At 46.5% G+C, this 26019-nt stretch overlaps 1 protein-coding gene across 5 annotated transcripts in view; it reads right to left on the reverse strand.

Annotated features, from left to right (window-relative positions):
- OPA1 (OPA1 mitochondrial dynamin like GTPase) overlaps positions 1 to 26019 on the reverse strand; it is a 1475337-nt gene that overhangs the window by 566133 nt on the left and 883185 nt on the right. For all 5 annotated transcript variants that reach the window (XM_069617417.1, XM_069617415.1, XM_069617414.1 and 2 more), the window contains one exon: positions 18786 to 18894. In XM_069617417.1, coding sequence (XP_069473518.1) covers positions 18786 to 18894 — 109 coding nt within the window. The remainder of the gene's footprint in view (positions 1 to 18785; positions 18895 to 26019) is intronic.

Here is a 26019-nt window from a genome sequence, read left to right on the forward strand (position 1 = left end):
GATACTGTCATCTGTGTCCAAACCTGATTGAAGGCATTCTCCCGAAGCTTCCTTTCCATCCCTTATTATGGATAGGAACCCATCACGTTCCTCACCTTCTAGGATGTGTTCAGCTGCTGCTGACATGCAGTCCCACAGGGTATATGTAAACATTGCAAGGGTGCAAGTTACATTAGTGGATTTTAAAGCCATGCTCCCTGACGTCAAAATATTCCTGGACCATGCATCAACCTTTTTATCATCCCTATCCGGGGGAATTGTGGGGTATTCAGCATTTCTAGTAGAGGTAGCTGCTTGAACTACCAGACTTCCTGGAGATGGGTGCTTACTCAAGTATTCTGGGCCTGAACTACAGGGTCTATATTTTGACACAAACTTTTTATTAACTGCTGGAATGGCTTCAGGTTGTTCCCATGCAGTATTAACCCTCCTTTGTAAGGCTACATGAAAGGGAAGTATGGGGTCTTGCTGAGGTCCTCCTGAAGGGATATCAGTCATGTCAACATCTTGATAGACAGGTGCATTTCTACCCCATCACATGAATTCAGTAACTCTACTCCTTAATTTTCTATAGCCCGCATCGTTTTTGTCAAATTTGTATTCTGGAGAGGTATCCAGACCACTTGCTGATTGCAAGTATTCATGTAGGTCTTGTATTTTAGATTGAGGGTCTACTAACTCCTCAGGGACTGGTCTAGTGCCAAATTTAACACCAGCAGGAGAAACCTCTTCATCAGCTGATGACTCTCCTTCATATATGGATGACATGGTCCGAAAGAAATCATGTCTACTCTCAGGATGAAAAACCTTTTCAGATGGTATAGGTTTTTAACATTGGTATAGGCATGGGCGTCGACAAAACGTTGATGGTGTCGATGTTGTAGCAACAAGCTTTGATATTGTCGCGGTAGCTTTCGATGCCCTCGAAGGAATCGTTGAAGGGATTGTCGAGACCATCAACACTGTCGAAGGAGCCTTCGATATTGTCAATTGTATACTCGACATGACCTTTTTAGGTTGAGTCGTCAACGTCTTTTGCTCGACTGTCTTCGATGGCTTCGAGGGCGTCTTCGATATAGACCTCGATGACGCATGAGAGTCTGACGCCATTTTCTTTCCTTCTACCTCCGTTTTATGCAGCGGCAGGCTTTTTCCATGAGGTGTCTGGGAAGAATCCCTGGATGACATCCTCGACAATTTTTTGTCGGATTTTCTTGTTTTAGATCTTCCCCCGTCACCTTTCTTGTGAGTAAGGGCATGGTCTTCGTTAGACTTTGAGGGGGTCTGGGCCGCGTTCTCAAAGTTTTTTGACATAGAAGTCCTAAATGCTTCCCATTTTCTCGGGGAGTCATGTCTTGACGGCAAGTTCTAACTTCCTCAGATGACGTTGAGGAAAAAGAAAAAGAGGGAGACCGGTGTCTTTTTTTTCGTCTTTTTGGAGGACGAAGAAGAGTACTTCCCGGATCTGCTCCTCGACCTATATTTTTTATGGTGTTTTACCGAAGAGTCAGCCGAGTCTTTTCTCCCGTTCGAAGAAGACTTCAATGAACCCTCCCCGCATCGCCAGTTTACCCCTTCGTTCTTTTAAGGCCTTATGGGTCATCGACTGACAAGAACAGCAGTCATCAATACGGTGGTCAGAACCGAGGCACCAGAGGCAATTTTTATGGGGATCAGTCAACGACATCATCTTCCCACATTTCTGGCATTTCTTGAATCCAGTCTTCGGTGTGGAAGGGTTCGATGAAAATGACATTATCTCACAAAACTGAAGCACTGTTTGTAACGATCCAAAGCGAAGCTAACGGAAAAACAGAACTAAAGCCAACGGCCGTGCTCGAGGCATTTATACAGCGGATGGCATTGGTGCTCGACGGATGCCGCCGAAGGACATCGACACCGAGGCCTCGAGTGGAGCGCCCTCTAGTGGAGAGAGAAATCATTTCTGAAGCAGCAAAGCTGAAGGTAAGGATATATCTCAGATGAGGAATACGTGGGAGGACACAATCCATTCGAACAATCTGTTTTGTAAGGTCAGAAAATTAGAATGTACAAGCATGAACTCAATGACAAATGTGTGTTTTCACAGAAAACCCTATACGTAGAAGGGAGCTGTAAACCATCTATGACATAGCACTTGCAGCAGAACTCATGTAAACTAGGGTGCATAAAAGGCGTGATTTCCTTTCTGTAAATTGCTCACTTCTCCACAGCTATTGTTGTGTTGAACCGGGGTCAGTTGAAGCGAATAAACTGTTTATACTCATCTCGGTTTCTGTTGCTCTTATCTTATTTGCAGTACAGTTACCAGATTTTGGTTTTACAATTGGTGCCCAATGTAGGGCCCTTTCGAGGATGATCCATCGTATTTCGAGGACGGTGTGACCGAGCATTGGGACCACCGAGTACCGGGAGCCCTGCCAAACCTGAGATGAAGTTTCTCAAAGCTGCTACTAGTGATCCACATCGGCCTCTCTGCCCAGCAATCATCCAGACTAGGGGTCCGCACCGTAGCTATGCGTCTGAGTTTTTGCCCTTTTGAAGACCACCAGCCATGGATTTCGTTTGATAGTCGAACTTCGATTGAAAGCAGGTGAGTTTGTTTCGAGTTTGTTGTACAAAAATATTTAGCAAAGAGATATACAGTTTGTGCAAAAATGCCCGCTTTCAGTAAAATGCGCACTTGTTGGGCAATGTTGTGCTGTTGTAGAAAACAACCCACTGGGTTAGAATATGGAAAGCCTGCCTCACCTGAAGGTTCTCCCTCTCTTAGGACATGTATATTAAATATGGGTTAGGAGCAATTGTTTTTAATAGTCTTTGGCACTGCACGACTAGACATGTAACTGATTTACAATAGCTTGATCATGGCTCATTTGAAATGGCAAGGATACAGCATTTGGAGTCAGTTTTATTGCAGAAAAAGGCTAGGCCAGCTACTTTTGATGTGGTTTGGGATTGGCGCAAAGAGGTAACCCAGCGCATCAAATATAGACAGAAGCAAACTTGAAAACATACGACCCAAACAGAAAAGGCTTTAGTACATGACCAAAAGCAACAGAAAGATGATAGGGCGACAGAGAGCAATACAATTAGACATATGGGAAATATACCCATCTAAAGAGCTGCACACAGCTGATAAATTAATGTGCACTATTGATTGAAAGATGAGAACGTCCGACTACACCACCTTTCTATGTACCTTTGCCACCAGCGCTGCCTCGACCAGTGCCGCATGTACCTGACACCGACTCTTGGCCTCCTGCATCTCCCACATCAGAACGCCTTAATGCTACGCAACCTAGCTCCCCCGCCAATTCCGAATCTGATAACCCTCTATTGCAATATTCATGCCCTCTTAGTGATCAGAGAGCAGGGCTTCATAGCGCACTGACTGAGAAAAAGAAGGCAGGTTTAGAAGAATCAGCAGAAGACTATGTACTGGAAGCAACTGAATTAGCTGTCTCACATAATTTGACTGACTACCATACACCTGAACAAAAATATTTGTTAGAACACACAGGAAAATGACTTGCCTGAGAATGAATGGTGCAAGCTCACCGATACCGTAGTACCCAGGGAATTGCAACATTTAAATCATTCAGCATGCACCACCAATACACCAGAAGAAGCACATCAGCACCTATCTGAGCTGTTCTTACATAAGGAGGTGCTACATAAACTACAGATAGCAACACTATATGCTTTAGGAATATCCAGTACTTTAATAAACAACGCGTTCATTCAGAAGAGCACTCTCCCCAAACACAGACTTTAAGTAGGGTTTCAAGTGAGGAATCCGTAGGATTCATCACAGAATGTACTGAGTAGATGTTCCGACACCAGCTTCGGTGAGCGATCTCCGACAAGCCAGTGGTCCCGGTAGGCCCTGAATGCCCTCCCCTCCTGAGTTGAGCTGCTGCTACCACTAGCAGCAGCTTGGTGAAAACCTGAGGTGCCGACAAAAGACCTAATGGCAGGAACCTTAATTGGTAATGATGGCCCACCACGAACCTCAGGTACTTCCTGTGCTTTAGAAGAATCAGCACATGGAAGTAGGCGTTGTGAAGATCCAGGGAAACCAACCAGTCCTGCAGATCGAGGGCTTGCATGAGCTGGGCTAGGGTGACCATCTTGAGCTTGTCCTTGCAAAAGAACACTTTCAGTAACCGCAGACCCAGAATGGGGTGCCAGCCTCCATCCTTCTTTGGCAGGATAGCTTAGGGGCAACGTGCTTGCCTTGGAAGCAAGCAGACCCGGAGCAACACAGGTTTGATCCCCGGGTCCGTGCTTAGAAACCTCTGGGTATTAAGTGTGTTATAAATAACCTATCATATCAGATCACCAGAAAACAGGTGTTGTAGCACACCCTCCCTCATTCTGAACGCGGAACTCATTCGATACCGTTCTTCGCAAGAAGCTCACTGACCTCCTCCAGAGGGATGGGGTCCAGATAGAGCGGGATGGCCGGTGGTCTAGTGGGCACTGGAGAAAAGGAAGGCAGTGCCCTAGGTTAATGATCTGTAGGGCCCAAGCATTGTATGCGGTATCCAACTTGCAGAACAAGGATAGTTTTCCCCCCACTAGTGACAGGTGCTGGTGCCCGCCACTGAGGTTTGGTGGCCTGGGGAGCAGAGAGGACAGTGGCTGCCCCGATAACTCCTCACTGTGCACCTCTCCCCCTGCCTTTCGGGAAGCGTCTGCCGTGGCCCCTTCCTGGGGAAGGTTGTCCACAGCCCCTCTGGGCAAACACGGGAAAGAGGTCAAAAACCCCTGCCTCATGACGAGGATTGCATGGTGGGTTGCTGGATCGCGAGTGACAAGGACTTGGCAGTCGCCTTAGAGAACTGGACTTTCTGGAGGACATGGTCAGCCTTAGATCCAAATAAGTTATGTCCATCAAAAGGCAGAACTAGCAGACTCCACCGGATGTAGGCCATTCTTAGCCATGAATGGTGTCTGACCACAGTGCTAGTTGCCATGGATCTACCCACACAGTCCTGTGTCTAGGCCAGATAGCAGAATCTGATCATGGGCAGACACCCATACCTCATCTCGCCCTCTGGAACGTGCTCTACCGCATTGGCTACAGTCGACCAGAGACCTAAGCAGAACTTCACCATGGCACAAGATGCATTCACGGTTTGTAGCACTAGATTGCCTGGCGCAAATACCTTCTTGGCCCATGCGTGTAGCCTTTTGCTTTTCCGTGTCTGGTGGAAAGGAACGAAAAGGTTGAGGGCCTCTGGCTGGCTGTAGCGGCTTGTTTGTTTATTCATTTGTTATACGCACCAGACTCTTAAGTAAAAGGGCGCAGCAATAAGGAGATGCAAAGCTTACAAAGGTTGCGAAATATGCACAGGATACAGTATACATGATTACAGGATATACACAATGTACAAAATGGGGGAAAAGACTAAGAATGGCCTATGTATTACAGAAATAAACAATAAGCACTGTACAAAAGATATATATGACAAAAGTGAAGCCCTTCGTATATCACTTAGGCTCCCAGGTAGACTAGATTATACATAGTCTTCAAATGTTAACGCAGTAGTACACTATTAATGCAGGGTGAAAAGGTCTCTTCAGATGTGGGCAGGTCCACAACGGGTACTGGGAGACTAGGGGTCAGTAGCGATGATGTGTTTGATTACATTTTTTCTGAAATGTAGGTAGGGTTGGTCAGCTCTCAGATCATGAGGCAGTGAGTTCCAGAATGAACTGCCTTTACAGTAAAGCTATTACCCCAGATAGTGGTGAGCTTATATTTAGGTATGGTCAGACAGTTAACATTCCCACTTCTGGTAGGTCTGAGAGAAGTTCTTCTCTGGAGTTTATCTATAAGGTAGCTGGGGGCTGCGTTATTGAGGGCTTTGTAGGTCAAGGAAAGCGTGTTTAGTTGTATTTTATTGGACGTGGATAACCATTTGTGCTGGCGTCTCAAAGAGATGTGATTTTTCTTATTTATGCCTAGGGCTGCTCTTAGGGCATTATTCTGTAGTGTTTGGAGCTTTTGGGTGGTAGATGTATTGGCACCACTGTATAGGGCATTACAGTAGTCAATTCTGGAGAGTATTAGGGCTCTAGCCAGGATCAGGCAGCTATTGTCGGAGAGGAATGGCTTATCAGCTCTGAGTAACTTGCAGGTGTAAGCCGTGGAGGAGGTGAGGGATTTGACCTGTTTATCAAAGGACAATGTGGAGTCCAAGTAGAATCCAAGCTTTTTTACCTCCTTAGAGACTTGGATGGTGTTCCCGTCAATATTAAATGAAGAGAATTCTTGGTCTATTTTTTTAATGTTGGCCTGTGAGCCCAGAATTATTAGTTGGGTCTTATCGTTCAAGCACAAGCCATGAGTGGCCATCCAGGCTTGGATGATCAGGTAAACTTTGTTCACTAAACCCGTGTCTGTACTGTAATCCCCAGAAAGCAGGAGGAGAATCTGAGTATCATCTGCGTAATTGGTGTAGGTGATACCCAGATGGTCCAGATCGTCAAACAGTGGCTTAGTGAAGATATTGTAGAGGGTTGGCGAGACGCAAGACCTTTGGGGAACACCGCATAGGATGGGTGTTGGGTCAGCGGCTGCCAAGGGGGAGAAGACTCTCATAGTTCTTTCACTCAGGAAGGACGCAATCCATTTCATGGCTCCCGTGGAGAAGTGGGCCGCAGAATCAAGGTGTCGACATAGGACCTTGTGATTGACCAGATCAAATGCGGAAGAGAGATCAAGTAGGAGCAGGAGTACTGTCCTACCTTTGTCTCTCTGCACGTCTATTTGGGACTTTAGGTCGATTAAGGCCGTCTCTGTTCCGTGTAGTGGACGGAAACCAGATTGTCTGTTACCTAGGAGTTTGTGCAGTTCAAGGTGTTTTTGAATTTGGATATAGGCGGCTTTATCCAATATTTTTTGTAGAAATGGGTCCGTAGTAATGGGCCGGTAATTAGTGGGAATAAGAGGATCTAATGTCTGTTTCTTGAGGAGGGGGAGCACCCAAGATTGTTTGAGGTTAGCAGGTATGGTGCCTTTGGCAAATGAGACATTTATCAGTTTCGTGATGAATGGGGATAGTTCTCCGGCAGCATCTTTTATTAGTTGTGCTGGGCAAATATCCCCTTTGCAATTGGAAGGCTTCAGTGATGGGATAATTTTTTCTACCTCCAAAATAGACATTTTAAAAGAATGGAAGGTAGTATTGTGTGCCGGTGGTGAAACATTAGGCAAGAAGGTATTGGGAGAGTGCTGTAGGTTCAGTACTTATTTTTTTTGATGAATTTTCTTTTGGAGTGTGTTCATTTTATTAGCTAGGGCATGTTGGATTTCTGTACACCAGGATGTGTCCTTGGTGCAAACATCAGGTATAGCAATTGGGGACTCTAGTTCTTTGAGTATGGAAAAGAGTTCTTTCATACTAGAATTAGAATTAGCAATACGCTCATCGTAGGAATTAAGTTTTGCCGGCAGATTTCCTTCTTATAATGTTAGGAAAGTAAGGTTAATTTAACTTTGTTCTCACTGGAGGGGCAAAGTTTGCGTTTCACTTTTATTCTTTAAGGTGCAAAGGTCTTTAAGTTGTGGTGTGAACCATTTGTTTAAATGGGCTATTGGTTTGCTCGGTCGGAGTTTGACAGGGGCAATTTTGTCCAGTGTGGTGAGCATAATTTTGTTAAATTCCTGAACTAGGATGCTAGGATCAAGATTTTCTGGCAGTGCATTGAGGGTGGGCAGGATGGCAGGGATAACTTTCTCTACAGTGATACATTTTTTTACTTCTAGGTGAGCATTGTGGCGCTAATGGTTGAACCAGTGGAGTGGGTCTTATAGTAGATAGGTGGAATGACACTAGAAAGTGGTCTGTCCACGATAAAGGCAGGATGGAAGAGATGGTAACTGAACAGTTAACGTCCACTATCCAGTCCAGTATTCTCACTTTTAGGTGGGTAGGTTTGTTGACTTTTTGGGTGAGGCCTAGTGCGTTGATTGTGTTGACTATATCTGTAGCATTTTTATCCATTTGGTCATTAAAACCTAGGTTGAAGTCTCCTAATAGGAGTAGTTGCGAGGTAGGTTTAAGGTTATTTATAATTATGCTATGCAGATCTTCCTCAAAGATACCAAGAGGGCCAGGCGGTCAATATATGAGGTGCATAGTGAGGGATTGCGAGTTATTTATCTGAAATTTGGCAGTTAGAACTTCACATGATTGTGATAGATGGGTGGGGGCTAGTCTAAGGCCAAGAACAGTTTTAGAAATAATGGCAATACCGCCACCTCGGGATTTGTCTCGGTCTTGTCTAACTATGGTGTAGCCATCAGGGATAGCTAGCATAAGAGCGGGTCCTGCTGCATTATGAAGCCATGTTTCCGTAATTGCGAGGAAATCCAAGTTACCTTCAGTGATAAGGTCGGCAATATCGGTAGGATGGGCGACAAATGATCTTGCATTGAGAAGCGCTCCTTTGAGGTGGGGAGACTCAGATGGTTTGTTGACTAGGATAAGTTTGTCAGAGTTATTATTACAAGATTTAAGCTTATAGTTATTGAGCTGAAGGGTATTCATATTCGAGATGGACAGTGGAGGAGATAGCTTTAAGTGGCTGGGTCTCAGGCTAGGTTTATGGTTAGTTTTAAGGTTAGTGGCCGTCAGGGATTTTCTAAAAGGTTCATATCATTTAGTCAATCTAGCACAGAGTCTGTCATTTCTGTTGGACGTGGCGCATGGTAGAGAAGCGTAGCATACTGTCTCTAGGGTCCTATAGTATATGGATGGATTTGTGTGCGCAATGTTTGTAAGGGTTGGCAGGCTAGGGTCTAGGATAGGTACTAGCGACTGATCAATGTGTTCTTGGCTTCTAGAGTTCACATACATGGCAGCAGCCATAGTACAGAGCAGTATTACTAAGTTTGGCATCCTTCCAATTCCAGTATCAAAGATGGTACTGTATCAAAGATAGGGGACTCAGTTACAGCTAAAGTGACACAGATTGGTAAATGAAACTAGATAGTGACTAGCATGACGCGGTCAGCAACGTTAATAAAGGCATAGTGACTAGCATGACGCGGTGAACAACATTAGTAAAGGCATACCATGAAGCGGGCTCATGTCAGTGCAATGATAAGGCACAGGCAGGAGATGGCAATAATGTGTCGCCGCAGCTAACAAAAGTCAAGGTTGGAGCAATGACGGAATTGGAATAGAAACTGTGGCAGGCATGAGACAATGATTAATATGGCTAGAAATACACCGTCTACTGCAAGCAACCGTGACAGGCATAGAGGATGTGCGGTTACGGCTAGTTGCAAGACTATACTAGACCAGTTTCAGTGAGAAAGCTTATAAAACGTCAATCACAATATTGGAAGTGCAAGTGTGCTAGGCGAAACGTGAACGCAGGGCTCAACACAGACTAGGCAATAAGGGCCTCGTAGGCAGGTACCAGCAGGCTTTCAGGTGATGCGTGGGTGGAGAGAAAAGCTGGGTCGAAGGTGCAGGACAGTGATCCTTGCCAAATCCCGGGGAACTGGTGCATCCACGTTGAAGGGCAGCAGTGTCTCTTTCTCTGAAGCATCACCCAGACGGTTGCAGAGTTCTTATTGCACTCTGGACGGCACTGAGACCCCCAGGGTATCGCCCACCTTTGCCATCAGGCACTGAAACGCAGCTTGATGTTTACCTGGCAGAATGTCTAAGTCCGGGTAAGTGTCCAGACCGCTGGCCCCTCAGCTTCCAGATCCAGCATGTCGTCACTCCCATAGAACTCATTGGCAAAGTCCATCTCTTCCGTAGAACCCATGGGTTCCAACCCAAATGGGACATGGTCAATTTAGCGTCTCTAGGAAGTGGGACATTTTCCTGTGGAGTCCACAGTGCGGACTACAACGCTGGCACCGAGCAGTCTCGCTGTAGGCATGCAGGAGTGGTCACACATATACAATCGAAAGATTGCGGGGAAATTATTTAATGGCCCCGGGATCCGTCCCCCCTGAAAGGGTTTACGCAAGCTTCCAAACTAAGGAATCCCATTGCCTTTATGCTGTGCCCCACAGGCAGAATAAGGAACATTATTGAATCACAATACCTATGCTTATTGACCAAATTACACTCGACCACTAAAGAAATTGCATATTACAAAACATGATTTTTATTAAGATAATAGATAAAAAATGTATTAAACAATCCGTGTAAACAATCCATAGTAATAAAAAAACTTTACATAGACAAATGGTTACCTAAAATTCATACCACACAGCGAAGCTCACAAAGTGCAATCGTGCTTCCTTTCTACTAACACCCCTCACATATAGATGTTAGTCCACACTCTCTTCACCATACATTATTGTACAGACACCCGTCGAATACACAAAACTGAGCTCTCAAATTCTGAATTGTTCCCTCCAGACCGTTCGTGTCCTTATTTAGCGAATCCTATTAAAGGTTCTCATTCATTTAATTAATCATTAAACAACGTTGCTTACACATAAAGCAACCTTAATGCCCGTCATGTTTCGTTCTTTTAACAATGTTAGACAAATGACAGAACAACTTCAGGGGAAATTCGCCAAACAGGTTTTCATGGTCTTCTCAAACTTTGTGTGATAGTGTTCCTCTGTAGCCCTATGGGGGACAGCATAAAAAACAGCTATAAATTGTGCTGTTACTTAATCACATGCAATACCAACATTGGAGTGCCTTGTCTCCTATGGTTGACTTACCGTAATAGCTTTAATAAATAAGGCTGTGCACGGCGTCGTAGGCGCATTCCCAAAGTAAAACGACCCACCGTTGCAGTCAACACCACGTGCACTGATGCCACAGTCTTTACGCAGCTCGGAAAAAACAAAACAACCCTAAGTGCCAAACACCAAACTCCAAGCTTCAAGCACTGCTCTTTATTCACTGCCAAAACATTGTATAGTGTCCATGTTGCTTTTTGAATTTAGGTGGTATTTGGCGGTAAAAAACACTTCTAATTTAACTCCTCAATGGGAGACAGACGCCCAATCTTATGTCCAACTGAGCATAGCAAAAGACACACTTCCGAGACATGACTAGTGCTACCCTTCAACATTATTCCATGGTGCGTGTCTCCCTCCAGTGTGACTTTTCCCAACGTTTAGGATATTACCCAAGCTGTGCAACCAACCCTCCGGTAGCACAATAAAAGCGTATGCGCTATGGAACACAGGGCAGGGGCTATTATAGTGACATCACTTACATCAGAGGAGAAAGATCCAGTCATGGTAGCAGTTATCTGGTTTCACTTAATCCTGTAAGTGGGACCGCCTATTGTACTGGCTGCAAAGAAAAAATGTTCCGTTACGCTCCTCATGCATCAATGGAAATGCGTGGACTATACATCCACTGCCTAAAGATGCACAATCCTCACTAAGGTGCTACGCCTCGCACTGTTCAAAACGTTGGTAACGCTAGGTGCAAAAGCCACTAGCGTTTCCGAGGGATTTCGTTAGCACTTACTTTCCATATGCTATGTGTCCTGCGTCACGTCCATCGTACTCGTGTCCGTACTGCCTCGATCACCTGATGTTAGACACTTCCCAGTCCTTCCTTAAGTACAGCGTTGTGAATGCACAAGTGCCTTCAATCAACCTAAACTGGTTAACAAGAAAGGCAGCGCCGAGGGCGTGGGGCTGTAAACATTGCAGTAACAAAACCGTTTCAAATTAAACAGCTAAGACAAACGTCCTGAATACAAGTATGGGCTGCTACTTGCACCACCAAAATTCTGCATGTTATAAGAATGAGCCAGCATGGATTTAGGTAAGCGTAAAAAACATTTCACAAAATTCAAATATTCTATATTGGAGTCGCGCCAGCATGTTCTTGCAGGCACCGTAACACTGCCAGAAACCTGACTGTTAAAGTAAAGCGCCTAACCCAAAGTGAATGGAGGCTCCTTGGTACTGCAGCGTTATTCGTCATTACGAATGTGCTGTAAATTAGTTGGCATATTACGACACACAATTCCAATCTACAGCTTCATTCAGTCCTGTGACTGCTGTATTACACAGAAATATGAGCCATTGCGCTTTTGCCTCTAGCCTTTTGGATATGCCTGCTTCATTACCTGGTGGAACATGAAGCAGAATTGCCCACTTGAAATCATTTGGTCCATGGTCCATCATTAAAAAATGATTGACCATAGGAGCTGTGATGACCTTATTCTTAATACAGCTCCTATGCTCGGAAATACAAACTTTGATTTTCCTTTTGGTCATACCAATATACATCTTGCCACACTGGCACCATATCGCATACACAACATTACTCGTGTTGCAATTACTAAAAGTTACTTGGGCCCAGGGTTTGTCCAAACCTAGGTCTACCTGAGTCGTCCTACTATTCTGGTGACAGTTGACCTATTGGCCGCAAGGTGCGTGGCCTAATGCTTTTGGAAGCCCCCATGTTTCAGTAATGCTCATTTGCTTTGCCGGTTTTTTGAGATGTCATTTTTTGTGAGTAGGTCTTTCAGATTAGTGCCTCTCTTGAAAGCACATAACGGGAGATCAAGAGGGCACTCACCTCCCATCAGGATGCTCCAATTTTTCTTAATGATCTTAATGACCTGGTTCGTTTGAGGGGTATATGTACTCACAAATACTATCCCTTCTTGCTCTTTTGCTCCGACGTTATATTCCAACAGGGTCGCACGATCATTATTTTTAGATCTTTTAAGTGCACAACGCACTAACTTGGTCGGATATTTTCTGGCGGACAGTTTGTAGCTCAAAAATTGGCTTCCATCAAGAAAATGTCTTTTGTGGAGCTATTTCGTTTGAGCCGTAAAAATTGCCCAACAGGAAGATTCTCCCTTGTATGCCGAGGGTGACAGCTGCCGAACTCTAAGAGTGAGTTACGGTCAGTTGGTTTATGGAATGGTCTGACCTGTAAAACGGTACGGCTAGCGTCGACCCAGATTGTGATATCCAGAAAGTTAATCTCAAGATTATTCTGTGTGGAAGTAAACTTCAAATAAGGATTTTGGCAATTGATCCGTAACATACATTCTTTGAACTCTTCAGTAGTACCGTCCCAAACTATCAGGATGTCGTCTATGTAACGCCGCCACAAACACAACTTAGAAAAGTATGGGTTGGTGGGACTGTAGATCACCTTACTTCCGAAGCTTTCGACAAACAAACTCGCTGCTGAAGGAGCTACTGAAGAACCCATTGCTGTGCCATGGGTTTGATGGAAAACTTGTCCATTGAAACGAAAATAATTCTCAGTAAGTGACATTTCTGCACACCACAGAATAAAACTGTTAGGTGTGTTCCCCCTCCGTTCTTTTAGTGAGGAGTACCTCTTCCAACACCTGTAAAGTTTCCTGTTGTGGGATACAGGTGTAGAGTGACACTAAATCTAAACTTACGAGCAGTTGTATATTCGGGTCAAATTGCATCTCTTCCACTATATTAATGATTTCTGTGGTATCCTGTACAAAAGAGTACATAGTATCTAAAAAGGGTTTCAAATACTGGTCAGCAAATTTTGATAACGGTTCAAGAATGGCACCAGTTCCAGAAACAATAGGTCGGCCTGGCGGGTTGACCAAAGTCTTATGAATTGTTGGCAAGATGTAAAATGTAGGTATGGTGGGATTCTTGACTACGAGGTACTCACTTTCTTGTGGGAAAATCCAGCCTCTGGCACAAGCTTTCTCAACTTTATGGTTAATCAAAATTGCGAGCCTACTCGTGGGGTCGCTCTCAATCGGTTGATAAAACTGTCTGTCTTGCAATTGGCGCAGACATTCAGTTATATATGCCTGCCGGTTAAGCATGACAATTGTCCCGCCCTTGTCTGCTTTCCATAGAATGATGTCTGAATTTGTAGCAAGGCTTTTGAGAGCTGCTTTTTCCAATCTGGAAATGTTTTGAAAAGGGTGTTTCAGACCCTGACTCTCTAGTTGATGTAAGTCATGCCACACTCTCTTAGTAACGACAACTGCTTCAGGGGTGTAACTGCTCGTTGGTGGATTAAAGGAGGATTTATTGCGAAAACCACTCATTTTTCTCAACATCGAAGTTCTGGTTGGCAAAAAATTTCATAGATGGACTTCACGCAGTAACTGCTCTATCTCTGCGTGCGTTCGAAATTTATCATAGCCGACGGTCGAGACGAAGCCGAAACCTTTATTAATCAATTCCACTTCTTCTACACTCGGTAGGTATGAGGAAAGATTCACTAATCGGGTCGGCTGCTTCGTAGTTGTCTCGGTTCGTCCCAAATGTCGGGGGTCTGGCATGGATCTAAAAAAGGTTGTGGTTGTTGTTGTGGATCTCCACTTGTAATGCTCCGATTTCCCGCATTATAATTCCTTCTGTTAGATGACGTCCTGCCTTGTCGGCCTTGGTTCCTACCTCGATGGCGAGGCCCTCTGTAATCCCTTTGATTAGAGGAGTTACTGCCATTTGAGCTGCCTGAACTAAAAGAAGTGTTCCCGAAACTCACATGTCGACCTGTTGTTGGCGACTCGCAAAAGGGTCGTAGCCTTCTTTCGTGTACCGTAAAGCGTTTTCATGTGAGAATTGAAGTAGATCTTTTTTCATTCTGCTTATCCGGTCTTGAGTGCAAAAACCTTTGAACTCTAATCTCTTTGATGATTACATCTAAACGTTTTTTTAAAGTTTCTAAAGGCACCAGTTTTTTTTATTTCTTCCTCCATCTTTTCTAGATCGCCGGATATTTTAATTGTCATTTCCCGAGCGGTATCTATGATGAGGATCGTCCAATCATGTCCACACTTGTTAGCAATGTATCTCCACTGGATGATGAATTCTTTATTATCCAGGAACAAGCCTGGTTCATTAAGAACTACTAAACTCTGGGGTGGAGTACCTGATCGTAAATACTCTACCATAATCGAGCCATGCAATTCCGTACGTACGAGTCTTTTCTTAAGTTGCAATAACTCATCCCAGTTGCTTAAATTCATGAAAAGCGACCCTTCACCTTCATCTGAGAAGAGGGTTGATTGTGCCAGCAATTCTAAAACATACTTATCGTAACTCTTTGTGCATACCTCCTCCATCATTAATGCTTGGGCCCATGATTAATGAAATTGGTGTGCTTAAAAGTTACTACATCCAGCACCTATACTGCTTGTTACTTCCAGAGCCGCCACTGACGCGACACCGTCATGCAGTATGCACACAAGGTGTACAAACCTACTTCTTATATCTTGCGGGGGCAACCCGCTCTAAACACACATACAATCGAAAGATTGAGGGGAAATGATTTAATGGCCCCAGGATTCGTCCCCCCTATGCAGGAGTGGTCACCCGAGGCTACCCTACCAGTCATGGAAGATGCATTGGAACCCAGCGGCGCTATGGCCAAAGCGGCGCCCCTGCTTGCGCCACAGGTGCCGGGCCCGGAGCCACCGGTACCTTGGCGAAGGTGTCAAGCATCTTCAGGCGAAAACCTTCCCATTCCTCCTTCGTGGAAGATCGGGTTGGGAAGGGTACATGCACCAGACCGTTCCGGAGAACCCTTTTTCTTCGAGAAAGAACAAGAGTGTCGTTGAGAAGACTCACTCAGATCACAACCTCTTACGTTGCTTCTCCTTCTCTATGCGCGGGCTGTTCTATCTTTGGAATGACAATCCGCGCTGTGTGTTCCCAACCGAGACAGCAGAACCTTCTCTATGTGGATGAAGGTGAACAATTTCACTGCCCGCTCTCTAAGAGCCTTTGGGTGCATTGACTGATATGACCCGCAGTCCTTGGTGTCGTTGTCCTCGCCCAGACAGTACAAGCAAACGTGGTGCGTATTGGAGACAGACCTCTGCCAACTGCAGTCCGCACATGGCTTGAAACCGAGTCAGCATGATGAATCACTAGAAAAGTTTGACGAGAATATTCCTGATAAGCAAACGGTGCGCAGAAAAAAGGAAACGAGGTCATGGGGCGCAGCACCGCTACTTGTCCCAATGTCATTTCGGCAAGGGCGGGTTAGAGGCATAAGACTGACCCGATGGGCGGTGGTAAAGTTTCCAGAGATATGGGATACGGATATCAGATGAGGAATCCGTGGCAGGAGGGAATCCATTACATTTTTTTAACTCCTGGTTTAATTCATAGGTCTGGTACTCCAGGTGATGCAAGACCCATCAATTCGCTTGATATCCTCTTTACTGGCTTTCCAAATGTATTCTTTTTAATCCTTCCGATTCTTTACAGTCAACTCTCCTTCGGTTGCTATAGCTTTAAAATGACTGTAGTATCACCACTATTGGGACCACAGTTGGGTCCGCCCTCTCTCCTTAGACTTCTCGTGTTGGTATTGGGATTGAACTCTGTTCACTTTTCAAAGTCTCTTGTTAAAGAATTCAAATGTTCATCAGCAAGTATACTTGTTAACTTTCTAAATGTTTCCCAATATATATATATATATTTTTATTAGTTATTTAACAAACCAATATATACTCTAACCCGGGCTATAGGCCACTAGAGAGAGACTCCCAGGATCCCCCTGGTTTGTGTATATTAAGTAGCTTTGTGTTTACTCCCTAAGTTACTAGGGTAATCCAGACGTGGAACCCTTGCTCACTGTTCTTAGAGAGGCACAGCTCCACCTCATTGACAAGGCCCAACAAGGACACACGTGTCTGGGGTTGCTGTTGGTACTCTTTTTCAGAAGCTAATTGCCTGGCATTTCGGTGCTGGACTGCCCTTCGGGATGACAAAGACTGATATGTAGTGTAAATGTTTCTTCTGTGAAAGGATGGGGATATATATTTGTGCTGGCTCTGTGATCACAATCAACCGTGTAGTTCCTCCCAATTACCTCCTCTCGACGTGGGTGGCTTGGCATCCGTATACGCCCGTTTCCTCAACTCTCCGTCTCCTCTCTCCTGGTTTCACAGTTGACTTGCTCACGGCGTCCCGCAGTGTTGATGTACTCGGCGTACGGCTGCTAACGGGCGACTTGCTCTCTCCCGTTGCCTCTGGTCTCGTCGTTGATCGGGCCCCATGCCCACCGCGGCTTGTCAGTGATCACGCCACCATGTCGAACGGTCTCCAGCCTCCTCCTTGAAAGCTACTTCCCTGTTCACTGCGCCGGGCCTCCAGTGCCTTTCTTTGGTGTTCTCGTCTTCTAGGGTTGCCACAGGATCCGCGGCTCCACACTACTTTGCCCCTCAAAGGCGTAGATAAGTCAGTGGTCTTCCCCTGAGTATGGCGCACACCCCCCCCCCCTCTCTGATCGATGCGTCCTGGTTATACACAAGTTCACGCTAGAGGGGATGCTCCCTTTTCCTCCATGCATCGTGTTTGATCCAGCATTACCTGAAGCCAAGCAAAAGGAAGGCACACTACTTGTCACTAACGGTAATCCCACTTAGGCAGATAGTGTTGTTGGTATAGGGAGTTCCTGAAAGGGAGTAGTTCCCCCATGGGGAGAAGGGGGAGGGGGGATATTCTCGATTTGTCACATACTCCTATTCCTCCCAGGCAGAGGTTTAGGTAGGAAAATGGGCCTGCATCGGCTGCCTAGGAGAATCCTTGGCGTGGTGGAGCTTCTTTTTCAAGAAAGTAGAGGCATGTCGGAGCGAGCGAGGACTCACTAGGGAAATGGGTCTCTTCCGATGCATCTTTTCCTTTTCCTTGCATGGAGCCGCCCTGTATTCGGAGTGACCAAGAATGAGAATGTGGAGCCTCACCCTTGTGGATGAACGTGAAGATCTTTGTTGCCCTTTCCTGAAGGGCTTTCAGATGAATGACTGGCATGACCTGCAATTCTGGGTGGTGTGGTCATCGCCCAAACAGAGACAAATCCGGTGCGGATCAGAGAGCAATATCCGCTAGCTGCAATCCGCACACCATTTGAAGCCGAGGGCCTTAGAGTAGGTAAGGCGCACAGAAAAAATCTCAAAGCTCGAGGAGCGTGTTCCCAATTACCGAACAGAGTGCACTGAAAAAAGGTACAGAGGTGTGGGGTCGGGGTGCGTAGCTGCGGCGGATGGAGCTGATGCAGAGCCGTGCTGCGTCTTTGGTGTCAGTGACGTTTCCAGAGAACACCTGCACTCCGATAGAGATAACACAGATGAGGAATTTGTGAGAGGAAGGAATCCATTAGAAACTTGGTTTCCCTGCATACAATCCATAAGGGATGTAGAAGCGCCAGACTATACACTCCAAGGGGACAAGGACCTTCTGAACTGGCAGCCTTAAGGACTCACCATTGACACCAATTCAAAAGAAGGGAGGTTAAAAATACCTCAGGCCACAAATGAGATAAACACAAAATAGCCAGCGGATATAATAGGGGTCCTGTATAAAGAGATGGGAAAGGTGCAACATGTTTTCACGCATTTGAAACAAATTTATTTTCAAAGAATTGTTTTGTATCTACTGGTTGACGGCTGGAAGATCGACTTGTATCATTAACACCAATGACAGCTAAGTAACAGGGCATTCTGAGTGTCATTGTTTTAGGTGCAAAAGGGGAAATATTGCAAGCAACCCACACAGCAGGTTGACAGAAGTCCAAAGTAAAGTGTACTGATGACAGGCTGGATACTAGAGGGACCCCACATTGAGAGAAAGATTTTGAGGCCAAAGAATAGGAGGCAGTGATCAGATAGTGCTGTACAGAAAAAGTTCTACGGGACAGACTAAAAGTCGAGCCTCAAACTCTCAACGTGAATAGGTGACCGACACAGATTAAGCAGGATTGTTCAATGCAGCTTCTATCAACAAGCACTGGTGCAACATGGTTATGGTTATTCAAGAGACAACAAATAAAGGATAAACATACTGTCTTTGAGGCGAGACTGCAGTGTCTCTTCCATGAAGTGAATGGCCGCATCCCACTGCTGCTTGTCTGATATTGAGCGATCTTCTAACGCGTTGTGCTGGATGACTCTCTGTGAAAAGACAACAAGGTTGGCTTAAACAGTTTTTGAAATATAAGAAAAACAAGCAAAACTGAATTGAAAATAAAAGCATAAAAGATTAAACCAGATGCACTTGTCCTACATTTTATCCGAACTCATGGCAAAGGCCAGTAATAGTCTAAAGAGCACACGAGAACCCCAATGTCATAAATGAGACTGGAGATTGTTGGACTATCATGGATGGTTTCACATTCACTCTTCTGCCCAGAATTCTGTTAAGCAAACAAAGAGAAGACCAAGTTATTTATTTTCAGTAAAGTAGTTTCTGATGGATATGGTGATCCTCCTACAGATTCCACATCTCTTCAAATGTCTCCCATGCACGGACTGAACTGAGCAAAACGTTTCAATGTCACCAGGTGAAATGGTGAGGCTCTGCGTCAAGCCCCATTACAGGAGGGGCCAGATGTGATATCAGTCACAGGTAATGGGAGCAGCACAAGCCCAGGCATCTTCATTCCACCAAAGCTCCCCTCCAGAGGACAAGGAATGGTAGAAGTGCCAGAAAGATGTTCTAGCAATCCAACTGGGGAATGGCAAGTGGTGGGGGATAAAGGAAGTCAATGATGAATCTGCAGGAGAAATACTGTACCCATCAGAAGGAGAAATTACCTTACCGTTCTGTTATTTCTATGGATTCTTCTCCCACAGATTCCTTATCTGATAGATATTCCCTCCAGCTTTGCTGCTTTGGAATTATTTTTGATAGGGGGCGTAGTGGACCTAGACCCAGCCGTCGACCATCGATCCATCGTGCTTGCGTCTGGTTGTCTGCTCCGGACGTGACTTCAGGTGTAGTATAAGTAGCGCATCACTACGCCCCCTACCTCAGTTCCAACTTTTTTTCCACAGCACCACATACTGCACAGGAAAACAGAACAAACGGGCTAATGAGCCCTTTAAAAAAGAAAGTAATATCGACCTCTGAGGAAGGGAAAATTGTAAAAGAACACTAGGAGTAGTGTCAGTAAAATGTTTTAACACTGTTGCAGGAAGACAGAAAAACTGACACAGAGGACCATCTCCAAGTCAACTTTTCTTTTAAATAGAAAGATCTGCACCAACCACCGACTTTCTGAGTAGGGACAGATGGGAGGGGAGATGAGGAATCTGCGGGAGAAGAATACATAGAATGAACATTACAGTAAGTAATTTCTCTTTCAATGGATTGCCTTTCTCATGCAGATTCCTCAGCTGATAGACTCCCAAAGCAGTAATGAAGGAGGCGGGAAGAAAGTTATATTAAGAAATATTGCAGCACTGCCCTGCCAAAACAAGCAATCAGATGTGCAAGCCACCTCCAGGTTATACTGCTTTGCAAAGGTATGCAGAGAATTATCCAATGGGATCAAGTCTGCTGCGTTATGGGCAAAACAAAAGGCCACGAAGAGCTGGTCAGCTCTCCTGAAATCAGCTGTACTGGAGACAGTTTCTCAACGCCCTATTAGGGTCTAGATGATGTAAACCTTCCTCCTGCTTAGAAGAGTGAGGAAGAGGATAGAAGACCGGCAGGTCGATGGACTGTGACAAGTGAAATTCTGATACGACCTTGAGGAGGAAGCCAGGCCTCACCTCCAGTGAAACTTTCTCCTGAAAGAAGCGCAGAGAAAGGTGGCTTACAGCATAAGGCATGTAGTTCAATCACCCGCCTAGCGGATGTAATAGCCACCAAGAAGGGTGTTTTCAACGAGAGAAGCCGTAAAGGATAATAGGCTCAAAAGGAGCCGCTATCAGAAATCTAAGGAACAGATTAAGATGCCAATCTGGGACAACAAAGGGATTTGGCAGAAACCTATTTACAAGGACTTTCAGGAATTGTGCCATTACTGGGATCTTAAAAAACGAAACTCGATACAGGGATCTCTTGAACAAAGACAAGGCCACCAAATATCCTTTGACTGTGGTGACCTGAAGGCCTGCAGAGGCCAGTGACAGAAGGAACTCCATCACTGTAGTGGTGGGGCAAGAGATGGGGTTAATCGCACGTTCCCTGAACCACGCCTCAAATCTTCTCCATCTGTACGTGTACAAAGATCTTGTAGATGGTCTGTGTGCAGCCAGCAACGCCTCAAGTACTTCCTCAGAGGTCCCAGTCATATCTCATCCTCTCAAGAGCCACGCATGTAGGTCGAGGGATTCCGGGGTCGGATGGAGTATGCGTAAAGGAGAGGGAAGGTCCAATCCACCAGAAACGCGTCCCCCAGTGCACCGTTCGCTGGGAATTCCCTTGTGCAGAACAGTTTGCATTTCCTGTTGGACTCCGTTGGGAACAGATCCACTGCTGGGGTACCCCAGCGAGTGAAGAGCTCCTCTAGGACTTCCTGGCACACTTCCCACTTGTGTGAGACCGTGCTCTGCCTGTTCAGAGCATCCGCCAAGGTGTTCTCTGTGCCTGCCAGATGAACTGCCAAAACCAAGAACCTGGCGTCCAGCAATCATAGCATTGCCTGCATGCAGAGGGGGGCAGGCGTGCACACCACCTTGCTTGTTGCGGTAGTGCAAAGCCACCGTGTTGTCTGCCAGAACGAGGACATGCTGTTGCTGCAGAGACGGGGTGAAGGCTTTCAGGGCTAGCCTGATAGCATGAAACACAAGCCTGTTGATGTGCCACCTGGCTTCTGTCGTTGACCAGAGGCCGCTCACCTGCAAATACTCGCAGGGAGCACCCAAACCCTTCAAGGACGCATCTGTGACCACTCGGGTCTGAGGCAAGGAGGCCAGAAGGGTTCCCCCACCAAAAAGACTGTTGTGATACGCCCTCCAGGACAGGTCGTCGACGACTGACGCTGACACCCTAAGGAGGTCCGAGAGAGTGACTAGGTACTGAGACTACTGATCATTTAGTAACCATTGCAGGGATCTCATGCGCAACCTGGCCTCCGGCACTAGAAAAATGCAGGAAGCCATGAGGCCTAGAAGGCGGAGGAAGGATGCCGCGGGTAGAGTGGCATTGTTCCGGAATAAATCCACTTTCTGTGTCAATCTGACTACTCTCTCCTCAGGGGGAGGGAGGTGGGGGGTAGGAGGGCATGGGGGGGGGGGGTCCCCATGCGGGTATCTAGGACTGCTCCGATTAACTGGAGCTGTTGGACTGGTGTCATGTGGGACGACTTTAAGTTCAGGGGGCAGCCAGTCTGTGCAGCAGCAAGGTGTCTAGCAGATGGCAGACCTGCACTTCAGATCAGCCAGTCGTCCAGATCTGGGAATATGTGGACTCCGGAACTCCTGAGGTGAGCTGCAACTACCGCCATGAGCTTGGTGAAGACCCTTGAGACAGAGGTAAGACCAAAGGAAAGCACCATGAACTGATAGCGCACATCTCCTTTGGTGAACCTTAGGAACTTCCGGTGCCTTCGATGGATTGCTACATGGAAATCATGTAGGTCTATGGACATCAGCCAGTCCAGAAGTTCGAGAGTGTGGAGAATCTCAACGTCACCATCCTAAATGTGTCTTTCCTCAAGAAATTGTTCAATGCCCTGAGGTCCAGAATGGGACAGAGACCTCCTCCTTTCTTGGGCACCAGGAAATACCGGCAATACCAATTTGATCCACTCTGTTCGTGAAGTACCTCTTCCACGGCACCCTTCAGCAATAGGGTGCTCAGGTTGGATTGGAGGCGGTCTGCTCTGTGGTTTGCTTAGATAGGCTGACAATAACACCATTGAATGAGCTGTAGAGCCCAGGCATCAGAAGTAATTCCCTGCCACTGGAGAAAATGCTCCATCAACCGTCCTCCAACCGGTGCGCTGCGAGAGGGGAAATCAAAGCGGCTTCGTAGGTTGTGTCGCCCCTGCCACTAATGCTGCCTGTTGGCCTCTAGAAGCACCTCTGTCCCTTCCAATGTGCGAGAAACGCTTCTGCCCTTGCCTGGCCGGTGGGAGCTTCGCTCACCTGCCATAAGGAGCATATCTCCTGCAGCCCTGTGCCTCAGAGTCGAAGCTTAAAGCAGGTTTGGCTGGCTGTGCAGCTAGGCCTAAGGATTTGGCAGAGAGTTTTGATTACTTTAATTTTTATAAGGATTCGTCATCTGTGGCCAAAAAGAAGATCGTCCTCGAAGGGCAGGTCCAAAAGTTTTACTTCAACATTAGGTGAAAAACCAGAGATTTTCAAGTAGGCCTGCCTTCTTGGTGTTATGGCCGAAGCCATAGATCGGGCCACACAGTCGGTGATGTCCAGGCCCATTCGCAGCGACTGTTTGGACACCTCCTTCCCATCCTCCACTAGCTGTAGGAAGCCATCACGCATTTCTCCTTCTAGGACATACTGAGCAGCATTTTCCACCGCTGTCCATAGACCAAAGGAGTATTTGGCAAAACTGCTTACCACATTTGTAGCTTTGAGGGCCATGCTACCTGAGGTGAATGCCTTCTTTGTCAAGGCATCTACTGTTTTGCTTCCATGTCTGGTGGAAGAGTGGATGTAGAAAATGGAGGTCTATAAGAGACCGTAGCAGCCTGCATAACAAGCCCCTCTGGGGAAGGGTGAGAGCAGAGGTAAGAGGGGTCTCCTTTAGCCACCCTGCACTTCCCAGAAATTATGGAGCCGACGCGAGTAATGGAACATGGGGTTTGCCATAGAGCTGCCAAAGGATCTGAAATGGCCCGGTTCAGAGGCACATTACGTTCAGTGGAAAGACCTTCATCTAGGATGTCGTTAAGGTCATAACCTTGTACCGGCGCCACTGATGAGTGCAATCCCAGGGTGGCAATAACACTGTCTACCAGAGCCCTGTATTTAGATGGATTGTGAAGATAGGGCTGGGACTGCTGAAACTTGAGGTCAAGCGAAGTGTCCAGACCACTGGCGTCTTGGAGGACTTCAGCTAGCTGTAGAAGCTGATTCTGGTCGTCAAAATAGTCGACCCCCCCTGAACCCATGTACAACGGGTCAGCATCTCCCTAGTCATCGGCGTTGTGAGCGCCGGAGATACAGGCCATGGTACTGAAAAATGTGCACCGGGGTTGTGGAGTAAAAGCTTTCAACAACCGTCGACATCGAGGGTTTGTCTTTCGGCGCCAGCATGGTGGATGTCGATCGACACGTAGTAGCGTAGACATCCTTGGGCACACAGGGGTAACCCGGCTTCCATTGTATTTCTTTCGACGTCGAAAGATTTATTGCGCCGACATTGTCAGTACCGGGGCATTGAAGGAGTTGTGTACACCAAGCGCCACTCTTGGCTCCAAAGCATGCTGTGTGGGAGGTGAGGGTGAGGGGGCAACACGCCGACTGCAGCATGCTACTTGAACATTGCAAGCATCAAGGATTTTAAATCCTTCCACTCCTGGTGGGTGGTAGGCTCAGCAGACATCTTGCCTTATTTAGTCAACGACTCTGAATCCTGACGAAGGTGGCAACACCTTTTCTTTTTGGGACGAGGAAGGGTGGCTCCTCGAGTGGGACAGCTTCTTCCGCTTGTGTTCTTTCTCGGGGGTATGCCCCTCAGTTGCGACCTCCGAAGACAGAACCATGGACTGCGCCAGGGATTTTGAGAGCGGTCGACCCAGAGAGAGTTTTGCAGTTCGATCGCAAAAGGATTTAGGTTGCATTTTGGCACACAACGGACAACAGTCCCATGACCTGTGCCGAGACACCAGAGACATGATTTGTGTGGATCAGTGAGGGACATCTTGGTGCCAGAATCAGAACATCGTTTGAAACCCAACACCCGAGAGACTGACATTTCGTGTCAAGGATTTTAGTGAAAAATAAAAAGTTGTCTGACAAAAACGTTGAGTCTAAGCTCTGTGTTCCTAAGCAGCGTGTTAACATGCAGAAAAATGGAACGGAGGTTGGGGCATAGTAAAGTGGTACTTATACGACGCCTGACATCATATCTGGAGGCGAACAGACAGCGAGCAAGACGGATCGATAGTCGACAGCTGCTTGAGGTCGACTACACCCCCTGTCGATTATTTTCCAAAGCAGCAAAGCTGGACGGAATATCTATAAGATAAGGCATCTGCGGGAGAAAAGCAATCCATTGGAGGTGTCCATCGCTCCTTTTTCTCCTCCATCATGGTCAGAGGGCGCAAAGTGGGCCCAACACTGCCTTTCAGAAACTAGGTAAGCTCTTAGTAGGGCTCACCACTCTGGAAAACTTCAATGTTAGCTATGTTTAAGATTCAAGCTACTATAGGTGCGGCTCTGGGCCTCCGACCAGCAAGCTTTGGCGGCAAAAGCGGCACACAGTGCTCACGACCCCAAGCCAGCCATTCTGTCGACATCGTCAACGTCTTTGGATGTTAGGCCTACCAGGCACAAGTCGCTGGAGGGCCATAAGGCCGAGGCTCATGATGCACATATGTTATCCAAGCATCCCTCTGCGGCGAAAGAACCTTCAGCATCGAAAGCTTCGGCTTCGAAACCTATTATTAAGCCTTCGGTGCCGACGGTTCATTTGTGCCGCTGTCGAAACCGCGTTTCTTCAATTCGATGCATTCCATATTTGGCGCAGATGACCCTGAGGACTCTGTCGACCCTGTCTAGACGGGAGCCGGTGGCATCGACTTTTTTCAACAACCAGGCTGATTTATTGGCCCTAGCTAGGGTCTACATGACGCCAGTGGTCTGATACTTCCCCAGAACATAAGTTACAGCAAAACCAGCCGTATACCCACGCTAATATTAGGTTCAGGGACCTAGTTCACAGGGTGGTTGCCACCTTGGGGTTGAAGGAGTCCACTACCCCTCCTCAAGGGTATGAGCTTACTGACATTTTGCACGGGAGTTCCACAGTCATGCATAACATGGCCTTTCAACCCAGCCATTGGGGACCCATTATCCTCCTTACAGCAGCACCCTTGTACATTCCCCCTGTGAATGCCAATTTTACAGGGAATTGTAGGCCGACAAGAGGAGACCCTTCTTTCCTCGCCACACACCCTTCCCCGGAAGGGTTGGTTATACAGGCTGCCACTATTTCCACCAGACATGTGGCATCCACCTCTAATCTACCTACAGGACAGAGGGGAAGAAATCTGACGCATTGGCGTTGGAATTCCTCAGTAAAAAAAAAACTTTCTCCTTTAAACCAATCACTGTCCTCTGGATCATACTGCCCCCATCGAATGTCAGTCCTCTCCCTGAGCC

The sequence above is a fragment of the Ambystoma mexicanum genome, chromosome 10 (genome assembly GCF_040938575.1).
Source record: "Ambystoma mexicanum isolate Mex_15411 chromosome 10, UKY_AmexF1_1, whole genome shotgun sequence".
NCBI lineage: Eukaryota > Metazoa > Chordata > Amphibia > Caudata > Ambystomatidae > Ambystoma > Ambystoma mexicanum.